This window comes from Pituophis catenifer, unplaced genomic scaffold, assembly GCF_029215685.1.
Source record: "Pituophis catenifer annectens isolate HBS135680 unplaced genomic scaffold, rPitCat1.0.hap2 SCAF_1, whole genome shotgun sequence".
NCBI lineage: Eukaryota > Metazoa > Chordata > Lepidosauria > Squamata > Colubridae > Pituophis > Pituophis catenifer.
The window spans coordinates 196,237,979-196,256,144 of record NW_027256881.1 but is presented as its reverse complement, the minus strand read 5'-3'; the positions used below and the strand labels follow the sequence as shown (position 1 = coordinate 196,256,144).

At 35.8% G+C, this 18,166-nt stretch overlaps 1 protein-coding gene across 1 annotated transcript in view; it reads left to right on the top strand.

Moving 5' to 3' along the window:
- Nucleotides 1-18,166, top strand: part of RAPGEF4 (Rap guanine nucleotide exchange factor 4) — a 69,398-nt gene that overhangs the window by 16,879 nt on the left and 34,353 nt on the right. Inside the window, exons 7-10 of the mRNA XM_070956899.1 lie at nucleotides 333-479; nucleotides 1,749-1,867; nucleotides 13,621-13,709; nucleotides 15,950-16,028. Coding sequence (XP_070813000.1) covers nucleotides 333-479; nucleotides 1,749-1,867; nucleotides 13,621-13,709; nucleotides 15,950-16,028 — 434 coding nt within the window. The remainder of the gene's footprint in view (nucleotides 1-332; nucleotides 480-1,748; nucleotides 1,868-13,620; nucleotides 13,710-15,949; nucleotides 16,029-18,166) is intronic.

Here is an 18,166-nt window from a genome sequence, read left to right as displayed (position 1 = left end):
TGTAAATTATGGTTTTGTTTTGTTTTTTTTTAAATTTGATTTATATGCCGCCCTTCTCCGGAGACTCAGGGCAGCTTACAATGTGTTAAGCAATAGCCTTCATACTTTTGTATATTTATACAAAGTCAGCTTATTGCCCCCACAAACTGGGTCCTCATTTAACCTACCTTAGAAAGGATGGAAGGCTGAGTCAACCTTGAGTCTGGTAAGGTTCGAACCTGCAGTAATTGCAGGCAGCTGTGTTAATGACAGGGTGCTCTAAACCACTGTACTACCAAGGCTCTTTTTCCTTGTGAATATATTTTTGTTGCTATTTCTGTTGTCTTCTTTAGGGTGTGGTGTGTACTCTACATGAAGGTGATGATTTTGGCAAGTTAGCATTAGTGAATGATGCTCCCAGAGCAGCTTCCATCGTTTTACGGGAAGAGAACTGCCACTTCTTGAGAGTAGATAAAGAAGACTTTAATAGGATACTCCGGGTGAGTGTGCAGAAAATAATCTTGAATCATTTATCCTGAATAAGGGATTGCTTTTGAATGCTAAAAATATTAAATATCATTTCTCCCAAGCCTTTGCATGTTGCGGTTTCTTGCATTTATTTATGGTTGGCAGAAATTGTGTGATCTAGAAATTTTTGGTGTCATCTCTCTAAGTGAGGAGCTCTACTGAATGTTGCAATGACATCATAGTTATGTTTGATCATGAATGAATTGATTCAGGTAGTCTTCAACATACAACAGCTTGTTTAGTGACCATTCAAACTTAACAACAGCATTGAAAAAAGTGACTTACGACTGTTTTCACACTTACGACCGTTGCAGAATCCCCATGGTCACATAATCAAAATTTAGACACTTGGCAACTGACTCATATTTATTACAGTTGTAATGTCCCAGAGTCATGAGGTCATCTTTTGCGTCTTCTGACAAGCAAAATCAATGGGGAAGCTAGGTTCATTGAACAATCGTTTTACTAACTTAACAGCTGCAGTGTTACACTTAACAACTGTGGTAGGAAAGTCCTAAAATGGAGAAAAATTCACTTAAAAGCTGTCTCGCTTAGCAACAGGAATTTTGGGCTCAGTTGTGGTCCTACGTTGAGGACTACCTGTATTACAACTAACATAAAACATAAACTTATCCTTAAGTTTATCCTTAAGTTTATGTGAGCTTCAGCCATACAGGTTTATTTGGCAATAGGTTCCTATTTTTTTCCCCCAGAATGGTTTTTCAATTTCTCAGTTTAACTAACAGCCCTGGAATCTCCAACTCCTCATATAACTACTTACTCCTCATTAGCTTCAGAAATCAGCCAAGTCAGCCAGAAGCTACTGAGGTGTTCCTTCTTAGAGGCCAAGAGAAACTGAATTTTAATAGTTATCAGGAGTGCTTCAGGCATAGGATTTTTCATCAGTCTATCTTTCCCTTTCCAGCTATATTCTGGTATCAAAATCTGGGGTTTCCACTGTGGAAAGTGGAAGCAATGTATTCATTCATTCATTCGTTCATTCATTCATTTAATTTTATTAGTTTAAGTAAGGGACTGCCCAACTCCAAATTGACTGGGCAGCTCACAATAGAATGGTGGAGAGGGCTGAAGGGGAAAATTGGAATGGGTGAATGTTGCTTTCTCTTTCTCTTCTTCCTATAAAATTTCTGCTGGATCTGCCTATAGAGAATTGGTATTAGGATCCAAGCCACTCTTGACATTTAACACCTACCATGTTGACAATTCAAATCCTTTTTCAGGACGTTGAAGCAAACACAGTAAGATTGAAGGAACATGATCAAGATGTCCTGGTGTTAGAGAAGGTCCCAGCAGGAAACAGGCCTTTTAATCAAGGAAACGCACAGCCTCTGCAGCACAAGTATGTTTTCATTCATGATTGTCAACATCACGTTATGTTTAATAATTCCAACTCTATGAAGGAATGAGTTGTGTCACATTTCAAAAGAAATAATCAACTGTTCCCTTGCCATACAGAAATCATGATTTATCATTGCCCAAGCATGCTAATTGAGACCCTTAATTTTCCAAAACCATTCTATGCAGTTCTCGGTGTGAATACTCATCAAATATTGCAGCTTTTTTTTAAAAAAAAAAAAAATCACAAACCGTAAGGAAAGTTATTACAAAGATGTTAGTTAACTGGATTTTCATTTCTAATGTTATTTTATATGTCCTTATCTCTTTTTAAATTGTTAGGTCATTATTATTCTTGTTTGTGCTTATATTGCTACCTCTGCTTGGGCCACAAACTTATATTGATCCTTCCTCTTGCTGTATGTCCTACATTCTTTTCATTATGACTTAGATTATAAGTGTGACACCATTCAGCTGCTGCTTTATTTTCCCTGTAGTTCAGCTTTTCTCCTGCACAGTTTCCTGTCAAATGCAAAAAGTTCAGGTAATTTAAAATGAATATAAAGGTTTATTGCAAGCTCATGCTCTCTACAACAGTCTGAACTACTAATGGTCAAAACAAATTGGCAATAGATAAGAGTCAATGGAATTCGGATCGGGAACATGCTCACCGTTTTCCCTTGGTATTGTTCCCTCGCCTCACCCTCCGCCTTATCTCTCTGCGTTACACTCTATCAAACATAGACTCTTTATGAAGGCACGATTTAATGTGATCCCCTTGAATGTCCTCGACAGTAGGCTCTCGGGGGGAGTAAAATCCATCTATTGTACATGTGATGGCCGATCCCCACAATCTCTGTTCCACATTACATTTGTATGTTCCCACTACCGAGACATAAGATCAAGATTCATTTCTCCTATTTCCCAGAGATTCCCTGGTTCACCCGATCTGTTCAGCCTTTATTTCCTACTCCAGGACACAGACCCCAATATAACTCCAAAGGTGGCAAAAAAATTTGCTGCAGTCGTGGCTGAAAAAAAACAGGGGAAGAGACAGGTAATCCCTACGGCAGAGGATCACTAGTACTGACAGTACAGATTGTATCTGAGGCAGTAGATGGTGTACTGTCACATGATCTATTTATATTTGTAAAATATACTCCCCTTCTATGTGTATTTTAATTTGGTCTATGACCGCAATAAAAGCTTACTTACGTACTAGTATAAGCCAAACTAAACTCAATGGAATTCAAGGTGGGCTGGACTCAGATTTCTCATGGACACGAAGCGACTCGAGACTAATGATGCATTTGACCCATCCCTCAGGCTCACCCTGGTCATCTCCTACATTTCCCTTGCCATATCAGATAGGGTTCTGAAGATAGGATATCTTTCAATATGCTTTTTTTTCTCCTTCTGGTCTTTTTGATTGGGATTTCACACTTACTTAAAACTCTTCTCTAGAGTAGATCCCGGGACAAAATGTGAAAGTAGGATATCTTCCCATTAGCTTCTGTGCCATTTCTCTATAGAACCAAGAAACAAATTTCTAATATATGACTTCAGTGTTTAATATGAGTTACAGCTTTACATGCATAAGTCATTCACTTACGTAATTCCCTCTCTTAGGTATTAATGGTAATTTATACAGTATATCTTGTTACCGGTGATTACTAAATATCACTTTTATTTGATATCTTAGTCTTAATGTTATAATCTGCTATGGTTAAGTTTAATGAATAGAAATTCTGTGTCAGATGTAAATGCCTTATTCTCTAATGTGTAAATAATGTATATATGGAACATCAGGGGTTAACTTATTCTTTGGACTTTAATGTATTCATAATTTACCACTCCCATTCCAGGCTCCACCCCTTGTATATATAAGGAGCCATCCTCCCCATTTTCCTTGCTTCTATCTTGAATATTCAGCGAATATAGAATGCCTATTATAATTAAAGAGAGATATATTTAAATCTTTAATTTCTATTATCTTTATTGAGTCTGATCCTGAAAATATTGCAACAAGCTGGTAGCAGAGGATGGTTAATTGACTCAATAAGTAATTAAAAATGTCCAAGAAAGATAGGCCCAACACCAGGGCCTACAGCAAAGAAATAGAAACTGATCAAGAGATGATCAACGAATCCACTAATGCGATTTCGAGAGAATCCGAAGAATACACCACTGAAGAAGAAGAACTGATGAGTGAAAACAACGACCAGGAAAAAATTGAGATAGAAAATAACGAACTCAGGTCAGAGATATTAAAGATACTAAAAAGCCAAAAGAATGATGAAAGCCTCATCGCGGACCTCCAGGAGATGCTGAGGAACAGCGGAGCAGCGAGAGAGAAAAACGTCATTAAAGAAAAACCCAAAGATCAAAAAACTGTGAGTGAAATGACTACTGAGAAAATAGTTGTAAAAAAGAAAAGATGTGACCTCGCGCGAAATTTTGAACGGCAGCCATCTTGGTTTCAACGAACTTCAAAAGAGAGTGAAGCAGAGCCAATCAAAACGCTCAGTTCAAAATTTCTGGCGCGAAAAACGCTATCAGACGAAGAAAGTGAAAAAGAAGTCTCAAACTCTTCAGATGAACCAAAATCAGAAAGTGAAGACGATTTAACAAAGTCTCAAGTAAAGTCAGCAATGAAAACGCTTTTTGCTGCTTTTGGGCCAAGATTGAAAATCTCCAAGACATCGACGAAGAAGCAAGAAATCAAACCGACAACTCAAGATCTGCACGCTCCCATCCTGACTTCGAAAACGACGACACCCGAGCCCAGAGAGCCATGCCGATTCCGTCCTACACCGCAGACAGAATCGAGTGCCAGCGCACACAAGAGAAAGAGAAGAACCGTCGCCATCACCAAAGCCCCAAAAACCGAGCCAGAGACCGACTCATCTGAAGAGGAGCGGATCGAGAGAGCTGAAATGGAGAGAACCTTCCACAACGGCGCCAAAGAAGAAATGAGCAACGCGCATGTGCAAAACTACGTAGACGGCCCCGAAAGACTTGAACTGGCCAGAGAACCGCGCAGACTCGTTACAAGCATCCCAATGCCGTTCTGTAATTTCCTGCACTTGAGAGACCACGGACTGCCTCAGGTTGTAAGTAATGGACAAAATAATGTGGGGAACTTACCCAGTGACTTCCCAAAACTTAGAATTGATGGCATTAATTTACAAGAGTGGTACCAACAGCTTCAGGTTATTTTCATGAAAGAAAATTTACTATTCTTTATAACTAGTCCTCCAAGAAGACCTTGGACTTTAAAAATAGATTGTTTACATCATAGAGCATTTTTCATAATAATTTCTAGCGTGTCTCCTGCAATGTATCATAGCATCAAACCAAACCTAACTGTATCAGAAATAATTCAATGCATGTTTAATCTATTTCACAGCGATAGCGTAGCCACAACCACAAGAATGTCTAAGGATTTCTTTTCTTCTAGAGTGAAACCAGGGGTTTCTATAAGTGAGCATTTGATAAATCTAAACAAAATAAGAGCTGAGCTGCAATTGAGGGGGGAAGTGATTTCAGATCAAACAATGAAAAGTGTTATTATCAATTCACTTGATCCATCATGGGATAGCTTTATGTCACACTTAGATACCATTAATTTGGGATATTTATCAATAGAAAGTCTATCTAACAAATTGATAGCAGAAGACAATTCAAGAAAAAATCGTTCCAGTAACCAAACAGAACACAAATCTTTTAGGAAAGTAGTCTTTCAAGATAAATATAATGAGGCCTTTAGATGCCACAATTGTGGATCCAGGGAACACAGTAGAAGAGACTGTCCCAAAGTCCCAAGGGAGAGACATAGGCCAGAATATAGGAGCAAATACAATTACAGACAATCTTCCACAGATAGACACAAATATAGAAGTCCACCAAATTACAGAGAAAGTAGAGGGGGTAGAGAAAATTCAAAAGAGAGAAAATCTGGGTCACTAAATGGGCTAAATAAACAAGACAGCACCAGAACACAACAAGATGAGAACAATAATTGGCTTATTGATTCTGGTGCAACAAATCACACCACTAACAACAAAAGTATATTAACTTCATTTACAGAAGATAAGTTTGTGATAAAGGTAGCTAATCAAGAAAAGGTTCAAGTATTAGGCAGAGGAAATGTGACCTTGCCTGGTTTAGGGAAAATAGAGGGGGTATTATTAATCCCAGAAATACCTCACAACATACTGAGTGCTATAAAACTAAGCAGAGAATCTGACATCAATATAGTTTTCTCAAAGGGGAAAGCAACTATAGAAAAGAACAAAACAAATGTAGGTACTGTGATGATAAAAGGGGGTCTACCCTATCTGATAACCAAAGAAAGATGGTTACATAACATTGATTCAAATATGGAAGATTGTATTGAAGCAGATGATGAAAATGTCAGTAACAGTGACAATGATGAACGTAAAATAACTCATGATAACAAAAATACACACAATGAGAAGAAACCAAAAATAGGTAAACCAATTCATGATGAGTGTGCTCACATCTTACATAGGAAGTTAGGACATGCAAGCTTTCCCGTAGTACAAAAAATGACTGAACACGCAGAAGGTGTCAAAATAAAAAATTGTGAAAATTATTTGGAATGCTCAGTATGTAAATCCACCAAACTAAAAACCAGTCCCAGACCAAAAAAATCTAACAGATCAACTAACAATATTTTTGATTTGGTACATATGGACTTAGTTGGTCCATTAACTCCATCAATTACCTATAGAAAACGTTACTTCCTAACAATAGTGGATGATTACAGTCGCTATGGTTTTGTTTACACATTAAAGCACAAGGATGAAACCTTTCAGAAATTTAAGGAATTCTACAAACGCATAGAAACACAGCATAATATCAGAATAAAACAAATTATGACAGATAGGGGATGTGAATTCATGTCTAAAGAATTCTCCCAATGGTTAAAGGATAGAGGGATGCTACATTTCACGTCCAATCCATTTTCTGCATTTCAAAATGGGATTGCAGAGAGAAAGAATTCCACACTACAAACCATGATTAGATGCACATTAGAGGATGCTGGTTTAGGCAAACAATTTTGGTCAGAAGCCTTACATTATTCAAATTACACTCAAAATAGAACATGGTCCAGTATTGTGAATAAGACACCATATGAGGTGATGTACAATAGAAAACCCAAATTAGCACACATGCACATATTTGGAGTTACTGCAGACGTACACATACCTAAACAATTGAGAAGAAAGGGAGAAAACGTATCCAGGAGATTAAGATTCATGGGATACGAAACTGGAACCAAAGGGTACAGATTCATTGATAATAATAACAAATTTATAGTATCCAGAACAGCTGTGTTCCATGAGCAGGCCAATTGGTCTAAATTGCACCTTAATGAAATATTTCCTAATAAAAGCAAAGATAATATATCTTGCGAGGAAGGAACAACAGAAAATCAAAATATTAACAAAAGTAAGAACAAAACCAAAACTTGGACAAATAGTCAGCATAAAATAAAGACAGACACATTAACAAAAAAGGAAGCCAGATATTTGCATGACAACCATAGCAAACCTGAAAGAAATATTAGAAACAATAGAAACCAAATACCAAATAAATACAAAGATTACATAATGCATATGGATGGAGAACAAATAACACCTAATACATATGAGGAAGTATTGAAACTTCCCCGTGAAGAAAGAGAAAAATGGGAACTAGCTATGGAAAAAGAGATGGAAAGTTTACAAGAATTAAATGTATTTACACCTGCGATCGCACCTAAGGATAAGACAATTATAGGTACCAGGTGGATTTATAAAATTAAGAATTTGGAAGGAGGTAATACCTTATACAAGGCCAGACTAGTTGCACAAGGTTATGCACAAAAATATCCAGAAGACTATACTGACACTTATTCACCAACAGTGAGAACAGAGAGTGTCAAAACAGCTCTTGTAGTAGCATCTGCACTCAATCTGGACGTGTTTCAATATGACATACAGACTGCATACTTACACGCAAAATTAGATAAGGAAATATATGTAAGAGCACCACACAGTCAATACACTAATAAGAACGAAATTTGGTTATTAAATAAGAGTTTGTACGGATTGAAGCAATCTGGCAAAAGATGGTACGATTGTTTAGTAAAAGTACTTAAGACCATGGATTTCAACGCCACCACTGCTGATAACTGTTTCTTTGTAAAAAAGAGTAATGATCATATTGAATTTGTATTAATTTATGTGGATGATATTTTATATATTGGAAAGCATAAAGAGAGCAGGGAAATCTTTGTAAATAAGTTAAACGAACATTTCTCATTGAAATCACTAGGTAGAGTGAATAAATACCTTGGTGTACAAATTAACAAAACTAAAAGGGGATTCAAACTTACTCAGAAAGATAAAATTATTGAACTACTAAACAAATGTAACTTAAATAATGCCAAAACATGTGACACACCTATGCAAACTGATTTTCTTAGAAACACTGATGAATCTTCCCCTGAGTTTAAAGACAACACATTTTACAGATCAGTTATAGGTTCACTCCTTTATATATCTAATTGGACTAGGCCAGATATTGCATTACCTCTCAATTTATTGTCAAGATATGTTAGCAAACCAACCTTGTATCATTGGGAAGCTGTCAAAAGAATTTTAAGATATCTGAAAAGTACATTAGATTTTTGTTTAATATTGGAACCAAATAATGACAAAGAACCAAAAATTACTTGTTATGCTGATGCAGATTGGGCTGGTGATACATCATGCAGAAAGAGTACCTCTGGTTATGTTTTTCTATTGAACGATTGTCCAGTTTACTGGTATACTGGTAAACAAGAACTGGTAGCCACTTCTACCACAGAAGCGGAATATGTTTGCTTGTCTAAAGCTGCAAATAACCTTGTATGGTTCAATGATTTGATCACAGATGTTTGGAAGAAACCTACTTTACCATTTATTATGCATGAAGACAATAAAGCGGCCATTGAAATATCTAGATCCGATGCAATTGGACAAAGGTCCAGGCATATTGATATAAAATTTAAGCACGTGAGACAACTATCTCAAGACGGATTCATCAAAGCAATACATTGTGATACTTCTGAACAATTAGCTGATATATTAACAAAACCCTTACCTTCTAAACAACACAAATATTTAACTTCTAAATTATATGTATTATATTGTCCTGAATCTGAATGTAACTGATGTTGTATAACGAACCGGCATTTAGAGGGGGATTTGTCAGATGTAAATGCCTTATTCTCTAATGTGTAAATAATGTATATATGGAACATCAGGGGTTAACTTATTCTTTGGACTTTAATGTATTCATAATTTACCACTCCCATTCCAGGCTCCACCCCTTGTATATATAAGGAGCCATCCTCCCCATTTTCCTTGCTTCTATCTTGAATATTCAGCGAATATAGAATGCCTATTATAATTAAAGAGAGATATATTTAAATCTTTAATTTCTATTATCTTTATTGAGTCTGATCCTGAAAATATTGCAACATTCTGAAAATAAAATAAGCAAAACTTAGCAGGAATAGAGAAGAAGCCAAACTGGAAGTAGCCCAGATGAGTTTTCTGTTTGTTTTCCTCAGTTTAAATTATTTCTAATAGGTGAGGTGTGTACAATGGAATATCATCACTATAAATTATTCAGTAAACAACAACAACAAGGTATGGAAGCAAAATTGAACTCAAGAGACATAGAAGGCTGACATTAATGACAGATTTAACAAATTAACAAGTACAGCATCAGAATAAGGAGATAAAAGAATAATCTCAAAGGTGCTTCTTTAAAACACAATTGGACAAACACATTTGAGACAATCATGACCTGGATGACTGAGAATCTCCATAGACATTGAGACAAAAGAATGGCAAGCATGACATTTGGAACTGTTTTCAATTCAGAAGTTTCATGAACAAGAATTAAATTAAATTAGAACTAGCAGAAACAGAACTGCATTAAAATAACAAAGTTCTGAGGTATACTTGAATTTTATCTGGTGGTTGTTTGGGATGCTATGAAATACTTTCCATACTTTATTTAATGCTAATCTTGATGCTAATAGAATGTTTCAGTCCTTATCTGTAATACAGCAGGGAAATAAAGACTTAGAAGAACAAAAACTGAACCAAGTAGCAGGTACCTGTTGATAAATTAACTTAAACATTGTTATTATGCATTAAATTAAAATGTTCTCAACCAACATTAATGGGCTGAATAATCCATGTAAAAGGGGGAAAAAACAATTTTTCTAAGTTAAAAACAGGAAAAAAATCTTTTCTAAGTTAAAAAGGAAAAACAGTTATTATATGTCTTCCAGAGAAATTCATTAAAAAGGACAACCTATACCTGTTGGATTGTAAAAATCTCAGCCAATCGTTATGGCCTTGGACAGATAGGAAATAATGAAGTAGCTATATGTGATGTAACTACCCCTATAATTACTACCCCCTGAATCCACTTATAGTGGATTCTAGAAAATCAAAGATGAAGAAAATCCGTAATATTATGGAACTATCAGGCATGAGAAATCAGGAGCCGGGATACAGTTCAAAAGCACTATGAGTTTACTTCATGCTACATATACACAAGAATCTGATCTACTGATGTGGCACTGGATAAGAGGCAAAGGAGGCTAGATTTAGATCTCTTAAGGGAGCATAGCTACTCCAAACTGATGATGCGTTTGACCCCTCCATCAGGCTTTGCCTGGTCATCTCCTACAGGAACACTGTATTTTACAGTTTTAATGTTAATTAAAATTAATATTTATATTGAAATGAATACGTATAAAATAATACTACATTTCTACACTGAATCTGGAGAAATAACACCTTCCCTATTTAAACTCTGAACGATCAAATAAAACTGTGAAATATTTTTTCAATTACTCCTTGAAATCATAAAAGGACATACGGTATCTTAATCCTTGAAATGAATGAAGTTTCCCCCACATATCAATAAAACTATTTTGTCAAAAGAAATATCATGAACTCTCCCCACAAATCTCAGTCTAGTATGTTGTTATTATTATTTTTCTCTTGCATGCATAGAGATACAAACATCCTACACAGAGAGTGAAAACTTAGAACTTTTCAGTTCATAAAACTCGTAGACTTGTGCTAGATTTCTGACTCATTGTTATCCAAGCTTATAGACATGGAAGCCACAGCTTCTAGTTATACAGCTCATAATCCAATAATTGTAAAACTAAATAGAGGAAGTTATTGATCAAAAAGGTAGAGATTCAATGAATTTTTATTATTACAAGAGGATATTAAACTGCAGTATTATCAGGAACTAAAAGCTTTTGCCAAATCAATTTAGCCTTTATCTCTTTGTCTGCAAGATTTCTCAGAGGTTTGTTTTATCCTCTAGCATCAAACAGAAAGAAAACTTTGCAAAATTAGAAGGGTATATATTGTTGAGTGATATGAAACAACTAGAATCAAGGCATAAACAGTTTTGGATTTGGAAAACAGATAAAATCAATATGAAACTAACTAGATTTAATTGAAATAAGCAAGACTTACAATAAATTGAATTTTATTAAACATAAATACTATTTAAAAAGCAGTAAATCAGGTAAATTGCTGGTCTATCATTTGTGAAAGGAACAGGATTGGGGTGGAAATAAACATAGTTCTACAAGGAAACAGTTGATGGAACAATTTCTTAAATATTATTCCAGATTATGTGTCTAACAGAATCTCAACTGGAAGAAATGGGAGAATATCAGAATAAAACATTCCTTATAAAATTTACAGATCAAGAAAAAGAAGTCCTTAACCATAACTGATGATGACCTTTAAGCGGTAATAAAAAAAATCAACCTGAAACTGAATAAACTCGACTGTAAGAACAATCTTAAGGAACAGGAGGAAGAACTGCAAACGAGACAATAATCAAACAAAAGATATTTGAGTTCGAGGCTGATATATAAATCTCAACAATTCTGGAAAATAATTCTATAATTAAACCATCTGAAAAATTGAATTTTCTTTTCAATTTGTAATATATACTAAACCATATATTCCTTCAAAATATGTTAAATTAGCTTTCATGCCAACTACTATAAAGATATTACATGGTTCTTACTAGAAAAGTTGTTTAATCTTGTCATATACATGAGGAGAGATTTACTGATATGGATAGAATTTATAATCTCATGCTTTCATTTGGTGTCTTATGATTTAATTAATTTAATTTAATTTAATTAATTCAATTTATATGCCGCCCCTCTCTGAAGACTCAGGGCGGCTCACAATACATTTAAAAAATCATTATAAAAAAAAATTTAAAAATTAAAAACATTAAAAACTCATTCACGCCATTCATGGCCGGATCTCACCAGTTCACAAGAGCGAGATCAACGGCCCCAGGCCTGCCGGAAAAGCCAGGTCTTCACCGCTTTTCGGAAGGCCAATAGGGTGGGGATGGTCCGGACCTCAGGAGGTAACTGGTTCCAGAGAGCTGTGGCAGCCACAGAAAATGCCCTCCCCCGCGGGCCCACCAGCTGGCATTATTTAACTGACGGGACCCGGAATGATGTGTTGTCCATTGTTCCTGATATTCATAGTTTGATTAAAGCTTAATAGCATTCCAGTCTCATGAGTGTTGGACTGTGTGTGTGTGTGTGTGTGTGTGTGTGTGTGTGTGTGTGTGTGTGTAAAATATTGTACATAGGTCTTCGGATTGGAATGAACTTGTCATAGAGTAGAAATAACAATATGTTAGGTTCACAGAAAATGGTTGCTGTATTCCTTCTTAGCCTAAGTAACACTTGAATTTAATCTTTACATCACAGTCACTCACACCTTAGCCAGTTCTCTTTTGAACCCACTGCACCACACTCTGTATGTACTGTAGCTGCCTTTGAGCATTCAGAAGCTTGAATAAAAGAGTGCTGAATTTAATATGCTCAGAAGAATAAGTGTTTCACATCCCAGTTGACCCATGAGTTACATTGTCTAATGTAGTGTTGTTAATATAATACTTTTTAGAAATTTCTGATGACAGATGCTTATTTGTTGTATCTCATCAATCTTACTTTCCTCAGCACCACATTGAAATTGTGACAGTTCAGTTCTTTTCCTCCCTTTCACTTTACCTCTTTTGTAACAATCTGGATTTATTGCCTTTTTATCTCTGAATATATTTGTGGTGTATCTGAAAAAGAGTTAATAAAATTAAGCAACGCAGTAGTGCAAGAAATGGCTCCTGGGGAAAACGTGTTCTTGGTAGAGCTGGTCCCCCTTCTTCACCTATGGGATATCACCTGTAGGAGATGACCAGGCTGAGCCCGAGGGAGGGGTCAAACACATCATAAGCCACGAGTCCCTGCATACCTGCAAGAGATCTAAGTCCAGCCCACCTTTGAATGTCTTTCTTATTTCCCACTCATTTCCCTTGACCGCTAGTGGTCTGATTCTTGTAGAGAGCTTAAGCTTGCAATAGATCTTTATACTAATTTGAACCATCTGAATCTCCAGATTTCCCAGCAGTTGACATCATCTATCTAGTGAGTTCACCCTATATGTGAAAATATCAGGCTAAGTCCTTTACCAGCATGTGACTTTAAATTGCTTTAGTTCTGGCTTTTTAACATTATTGTATTGCTGTGATCATGTCAATTACTACATTTATAAAGAGTTCCAAGGACATTATCCCTTTGGATGGTGCAGAGACAAATTTCTTTCTTTTTTTTTTCTTGCTCAGATATATTGTAATGTCAGGAACTCCAGAAAAAATTTTAGAACACTTTCTAGAAACGATGCGACTAGAATCAACGCTAAATGAAGGAATGGGTAGGCCAATTTAATAAAACTCTTATTTGTAACTTCAATTTATCTAAGAAATAAAAACTGCAGTCCTGCATACCTAAGTTCTTAAATGAAGTTCTTAACATTTATTTCTTAAATTCCACTTTATTCAAGTGGAATTCACTTTATTCAAGTTCTGTATAGACCTTTGACTAAAGTTGATATCCATACTGTATGTAATTGTTGTATTTATACTTGTGCTATAAAATCTGGGCAATGGGATTGCTTGGAATTATTTGATAGAAAGTCTCAAATGTCTGTTTGATATGTTTGGGGTTTATTTTACATTTTTAAGAACTTTCCAATGGACTATTTTTGAAATTATTTCAAAATGGCAGTGTGTTCACTGCCATTAATAACTTTATTGACCTGCAAAGTGTGGTTTACTTCTACCACTCTCTCAATATAAAAGAAAGACAATAAGTAAAATCCGGCAAACTCTATGCCCAATTTTTGTATTTTAAACTTTTAGATTGGATGTATTTAGAGAATATTCTGGCTTCCGAACAAGCAGGTTTTAGATCAGAATGTTCCATCTTGGATCAATGTGCAATTTTATTCCATTTAGCTGAACAATATTCTAGCCTTACCAAAGATATCCATTATGTTGCCTTTATTGATTGAAAGGGAGCCGTCAGCTCAATTATCTGTGACAGACTATGGAGGAAATTAGCTGCAACATCCATTCATTGTTGTCTTCTCAAGAGGATAATGTTGTGATATCAGAATACTACAATGCTGGTTAAAGGCAATTTTGATAGGTAATTTTAATAACCACCCACATCCTTCTCCTCAGAGGAGTCAAACAGGGCTGCATTCTTGCCCTTTAAATATTCAATGATTGTGGTCCTTTCAAACCACAAATTTCGCCCGCCAACTCTTGTCCTTCCTCTGATTTTGATTCTCTTGTATGCAGATTTTCACATACACAGCCACTTTATCTGTAATCAAGTGGACCGTTGCAGTGGCCTAGCTGCCTTAGACCCATGCATTTCTAGGGAATTTCTTAATATTAATTATTCAAAAACTAAGGCTCTAGTTTTCTCTAGAAAGCATTTTAATCCCCTATTAAATAGGAAATAGCTTCTACATTTAAGAAAATGAATTACACAGTTCTACCTTACATGTTGTAATCTTTGTAAATTATGCTAATTAAATACCTTTTCATGGCTTAAATTTTCATAATTTGTTCATTTGCTGCTTGTCAAGTCAGTAAATAAAAATTTTGCAGGACGTAGAGTTCCAACCTGCGGTAATCAGGCTTGTTATTCTGGCACTGCCTACACATTTGCAAATTCTGAATCATCAAAAGGATTAGAAAATTGTTCTGAAAACATAAAAAGAAGGCTAAGATCCTCAGGAAGTGATACTGTGAGCAATGGCACACTTCAAATTTTTGTCTTGCTATGGAAATCAATTTATTTACTGCAAAATCTACTGCATGGAATGAAGCCTCATTGTGTTCAGAGTGACGTATTCCTTAATCATGGAAAACAAGATTTCAATGATAGCATTCTTTTTTTTTTAATTGCTTAAAGTAACTTGCATGCTTTTATAACTTTTAATGGATGAGTACTGAAGGTCATGCAAGCCAATGCTTTCATGTAATGTCAATAGAAATTGATAATTTAAATCTGCTGCTCCTGTTAGCCAGACCTTGCATGCACGACTTGCATGATAAAACTTTATAAAATGCAATAAAGCACTTCTGCCTATGGAATAGAAGATCTGGGTTTCCACTAGTTCTCCTTCCATCTTTGCAGCTTTGATTACTATTCCTGTGCTGGCTTGATTACCAGCAGAAGCATTCTGACACAGGGACAGTAAGATCTCCAGCCAAAAGTGAAGGCCCCAAGGTCCTATCTTTATAGTGTCAAATTTTGATATTATATGGTAATACCCAACTATTTATTTATTTTATTTATTTATTTGATTAATTAATTTTTATACCGCCCTTCTCCTGAAGGACTCAGGGCGGTGAACACATATAAAATGTGAATATAAGATGATTAAGCCAATTTGGTTCATCAGTTAAGAATCTTCAGCATAAAGATTTAGAACAATTAGAAGAGATTTATGCCAGCTCGGCTTGGTGAAATAGAAAGGTCTTAAGTGCATGACGGAAAGTACGAAGTTTCTTTTTTCTTTTTTCTATTGAAAAATAGGTCTGTCGTTTTGTGCTGTTTTAAGTTATCTTACTTCTGCTCTTGATTTTATTTTCACAGATGCCGGTGTGAATGATTTTGTTACAATGCATTGTGTATTCATGCCAAATAATCAACTTTGTCCAGCTCTGATGGCTCAATATCCTTTTTTAAGTCATATAGACCACAGACACACTAAGTCATTTTTTTTCAGCACCATCCTACCTTTGAATGTGGGATCCAATCTGGTTCGGTCACCGGGACCAAAGGTTTAGTCTTCCAAGCTTTCGGACTCATACAGGAGCCCATCCTCAGGGAACTTCTCTGTCACCAGAATGTGTGAGGGAGAGAATGTGTCCTCTCACCAGGACACACATTCTGGTGAGAGAGAAGTTCCCTGAGGATGGGCTCCAACATGAGTCTGAAAGCTCGGAAGACTAAACTTCTGGTCCCGGTGACTGAACCAGATTGGATCCCACAACATTACCCTGGGACACATTTATTTGCCTTCATTTGTAATTTTGAATGGTTGTTAAACAAATGCCTGTAATCAAGGATTATCTGCAGCTGGTAACCCAAGGATTCTTCAGATCGTTTTGCAATGTCTTGTTATTTTTTTGCTTCTTCTCCAACTCTTACTCTACTCCAGTGTATCCATTTTTTCTACTGGAAAGTCAGATTTTATCATTTAAAATAATACAGGTATATTGTTTTCCCGCCTATTATCAAATTTTTATTTCAGCATATATAATCATAAGTGGGTACTGTTCAGCTACCATAATAAGCAAATAATATTTTAAAAAATTGATAAATGTTAATAAGCAAAATGAGGGATCCTATTTAGGTGCATTCCAACTCACTTTATACAGTAAAGTGTATTCCAGTATAGACTGGAATAAAATCCTTTTTCTGCCAAAAAGTAAAGATCTGCTATTTTAACTTCATTTTTATTAGTTCTCCCCAACTGAGTTTGCAATTAAAATGACAGGTAATATTGACCCTTTTTATAGAGTCATTAATAAGGATCAGAACATTCAGATAGCTGTGAAGCTTTGCAAACTTGCACATAAGTGCTGAGTATTATTATCACTGCTGTATTATTAACATTTTACATGAACCTCTGTATTTCCCTTCTCCCAAAATGAACACTGAGGTTGGGTTTAAGCATCTGAAAGGAAATAAATCAGTGATTACACAGAGGGCAGAACAGACTGCATAGTTAGTAACAGTTCTTAAAGCACAAAATATGAAATCAGTATTCAGTCACAACATCATTGTTGATTAATACCTTAGAAATTATAGCCTCTCTAGAATATTATTTATACATAACACTATTATTCTGATAGAAATGCAGCATGAAATTTAGGAAGGGAGGGCTCCACCTTTTCCTATGATAGAATTTGCATGGGAGGAATTATTAGTAGAATTAGAAATAAGTAGATGAGCAATGGAAAAATGGAAAAGAAATTGCTAGTGCCTGTGGTGAGTCACTTAATCAGCAGGTAAAAGGATATTGAATAATTACAGGGCTTGCATGGAAGAAACGGCATGGGAAAGCAGGAGAAACTCAGTAAAACGTTGTTTGATTTTGAAAGGCTATAGGGACTGACGCCTCCACTGTCAAACTTCTTCATCGGGTTCTCCTACTATAAAACCACTTGTTAACTTCTGATCTTGGTTTGGTGTTTTTCAGATTAGATTAAGTGCTCCAAATCCCAGCTGTCAAACTTCAGTAGCCATTTCCAAGGTTTCATTTTAACTGAAAGGAAATGGCGGCTGTGTGAGGAATTCATCAATGTTTTCATAAATCACCCCCTTAATTATTTCATGTACACGTGGCTGTATCTTGAGGAGAAAAAAAATAGAATATTTCCTGGTGAGGAACTTAAAGTTTTTGACTTATATTGGAGACTGCACTGTAAAGGCCTTCAGGTTTTGATTTAAAGAAAACAATTTATTTTAAGAATTGCCTTCACCACGTCTTCTTGCTTGACAGAACTGTCATTTGCAGAGGATAATCTGGGCTATTAGTTTCACCTTGTAGTCTTGTTCTGTGAATATCTGTTGCTGTCTAGCTGTCTGACTGTCAAATCTAACTATCCCTATGTATCTTAACAAGGCAGGACTAAGCAGAATTTTAGAATTTAAGCCAATTGAGTCCTGGCTTATTACTTAGTCTTCCATTTGGTTATGCTTGATACTTGGTTGATGGTTAGATAATGAAATGGAAGTAAAGGTTTCATGAAGGGGGATGGGGGTCGAGGCAGGCATGAGTCTGTGTGTAGAGATGCACTAGCT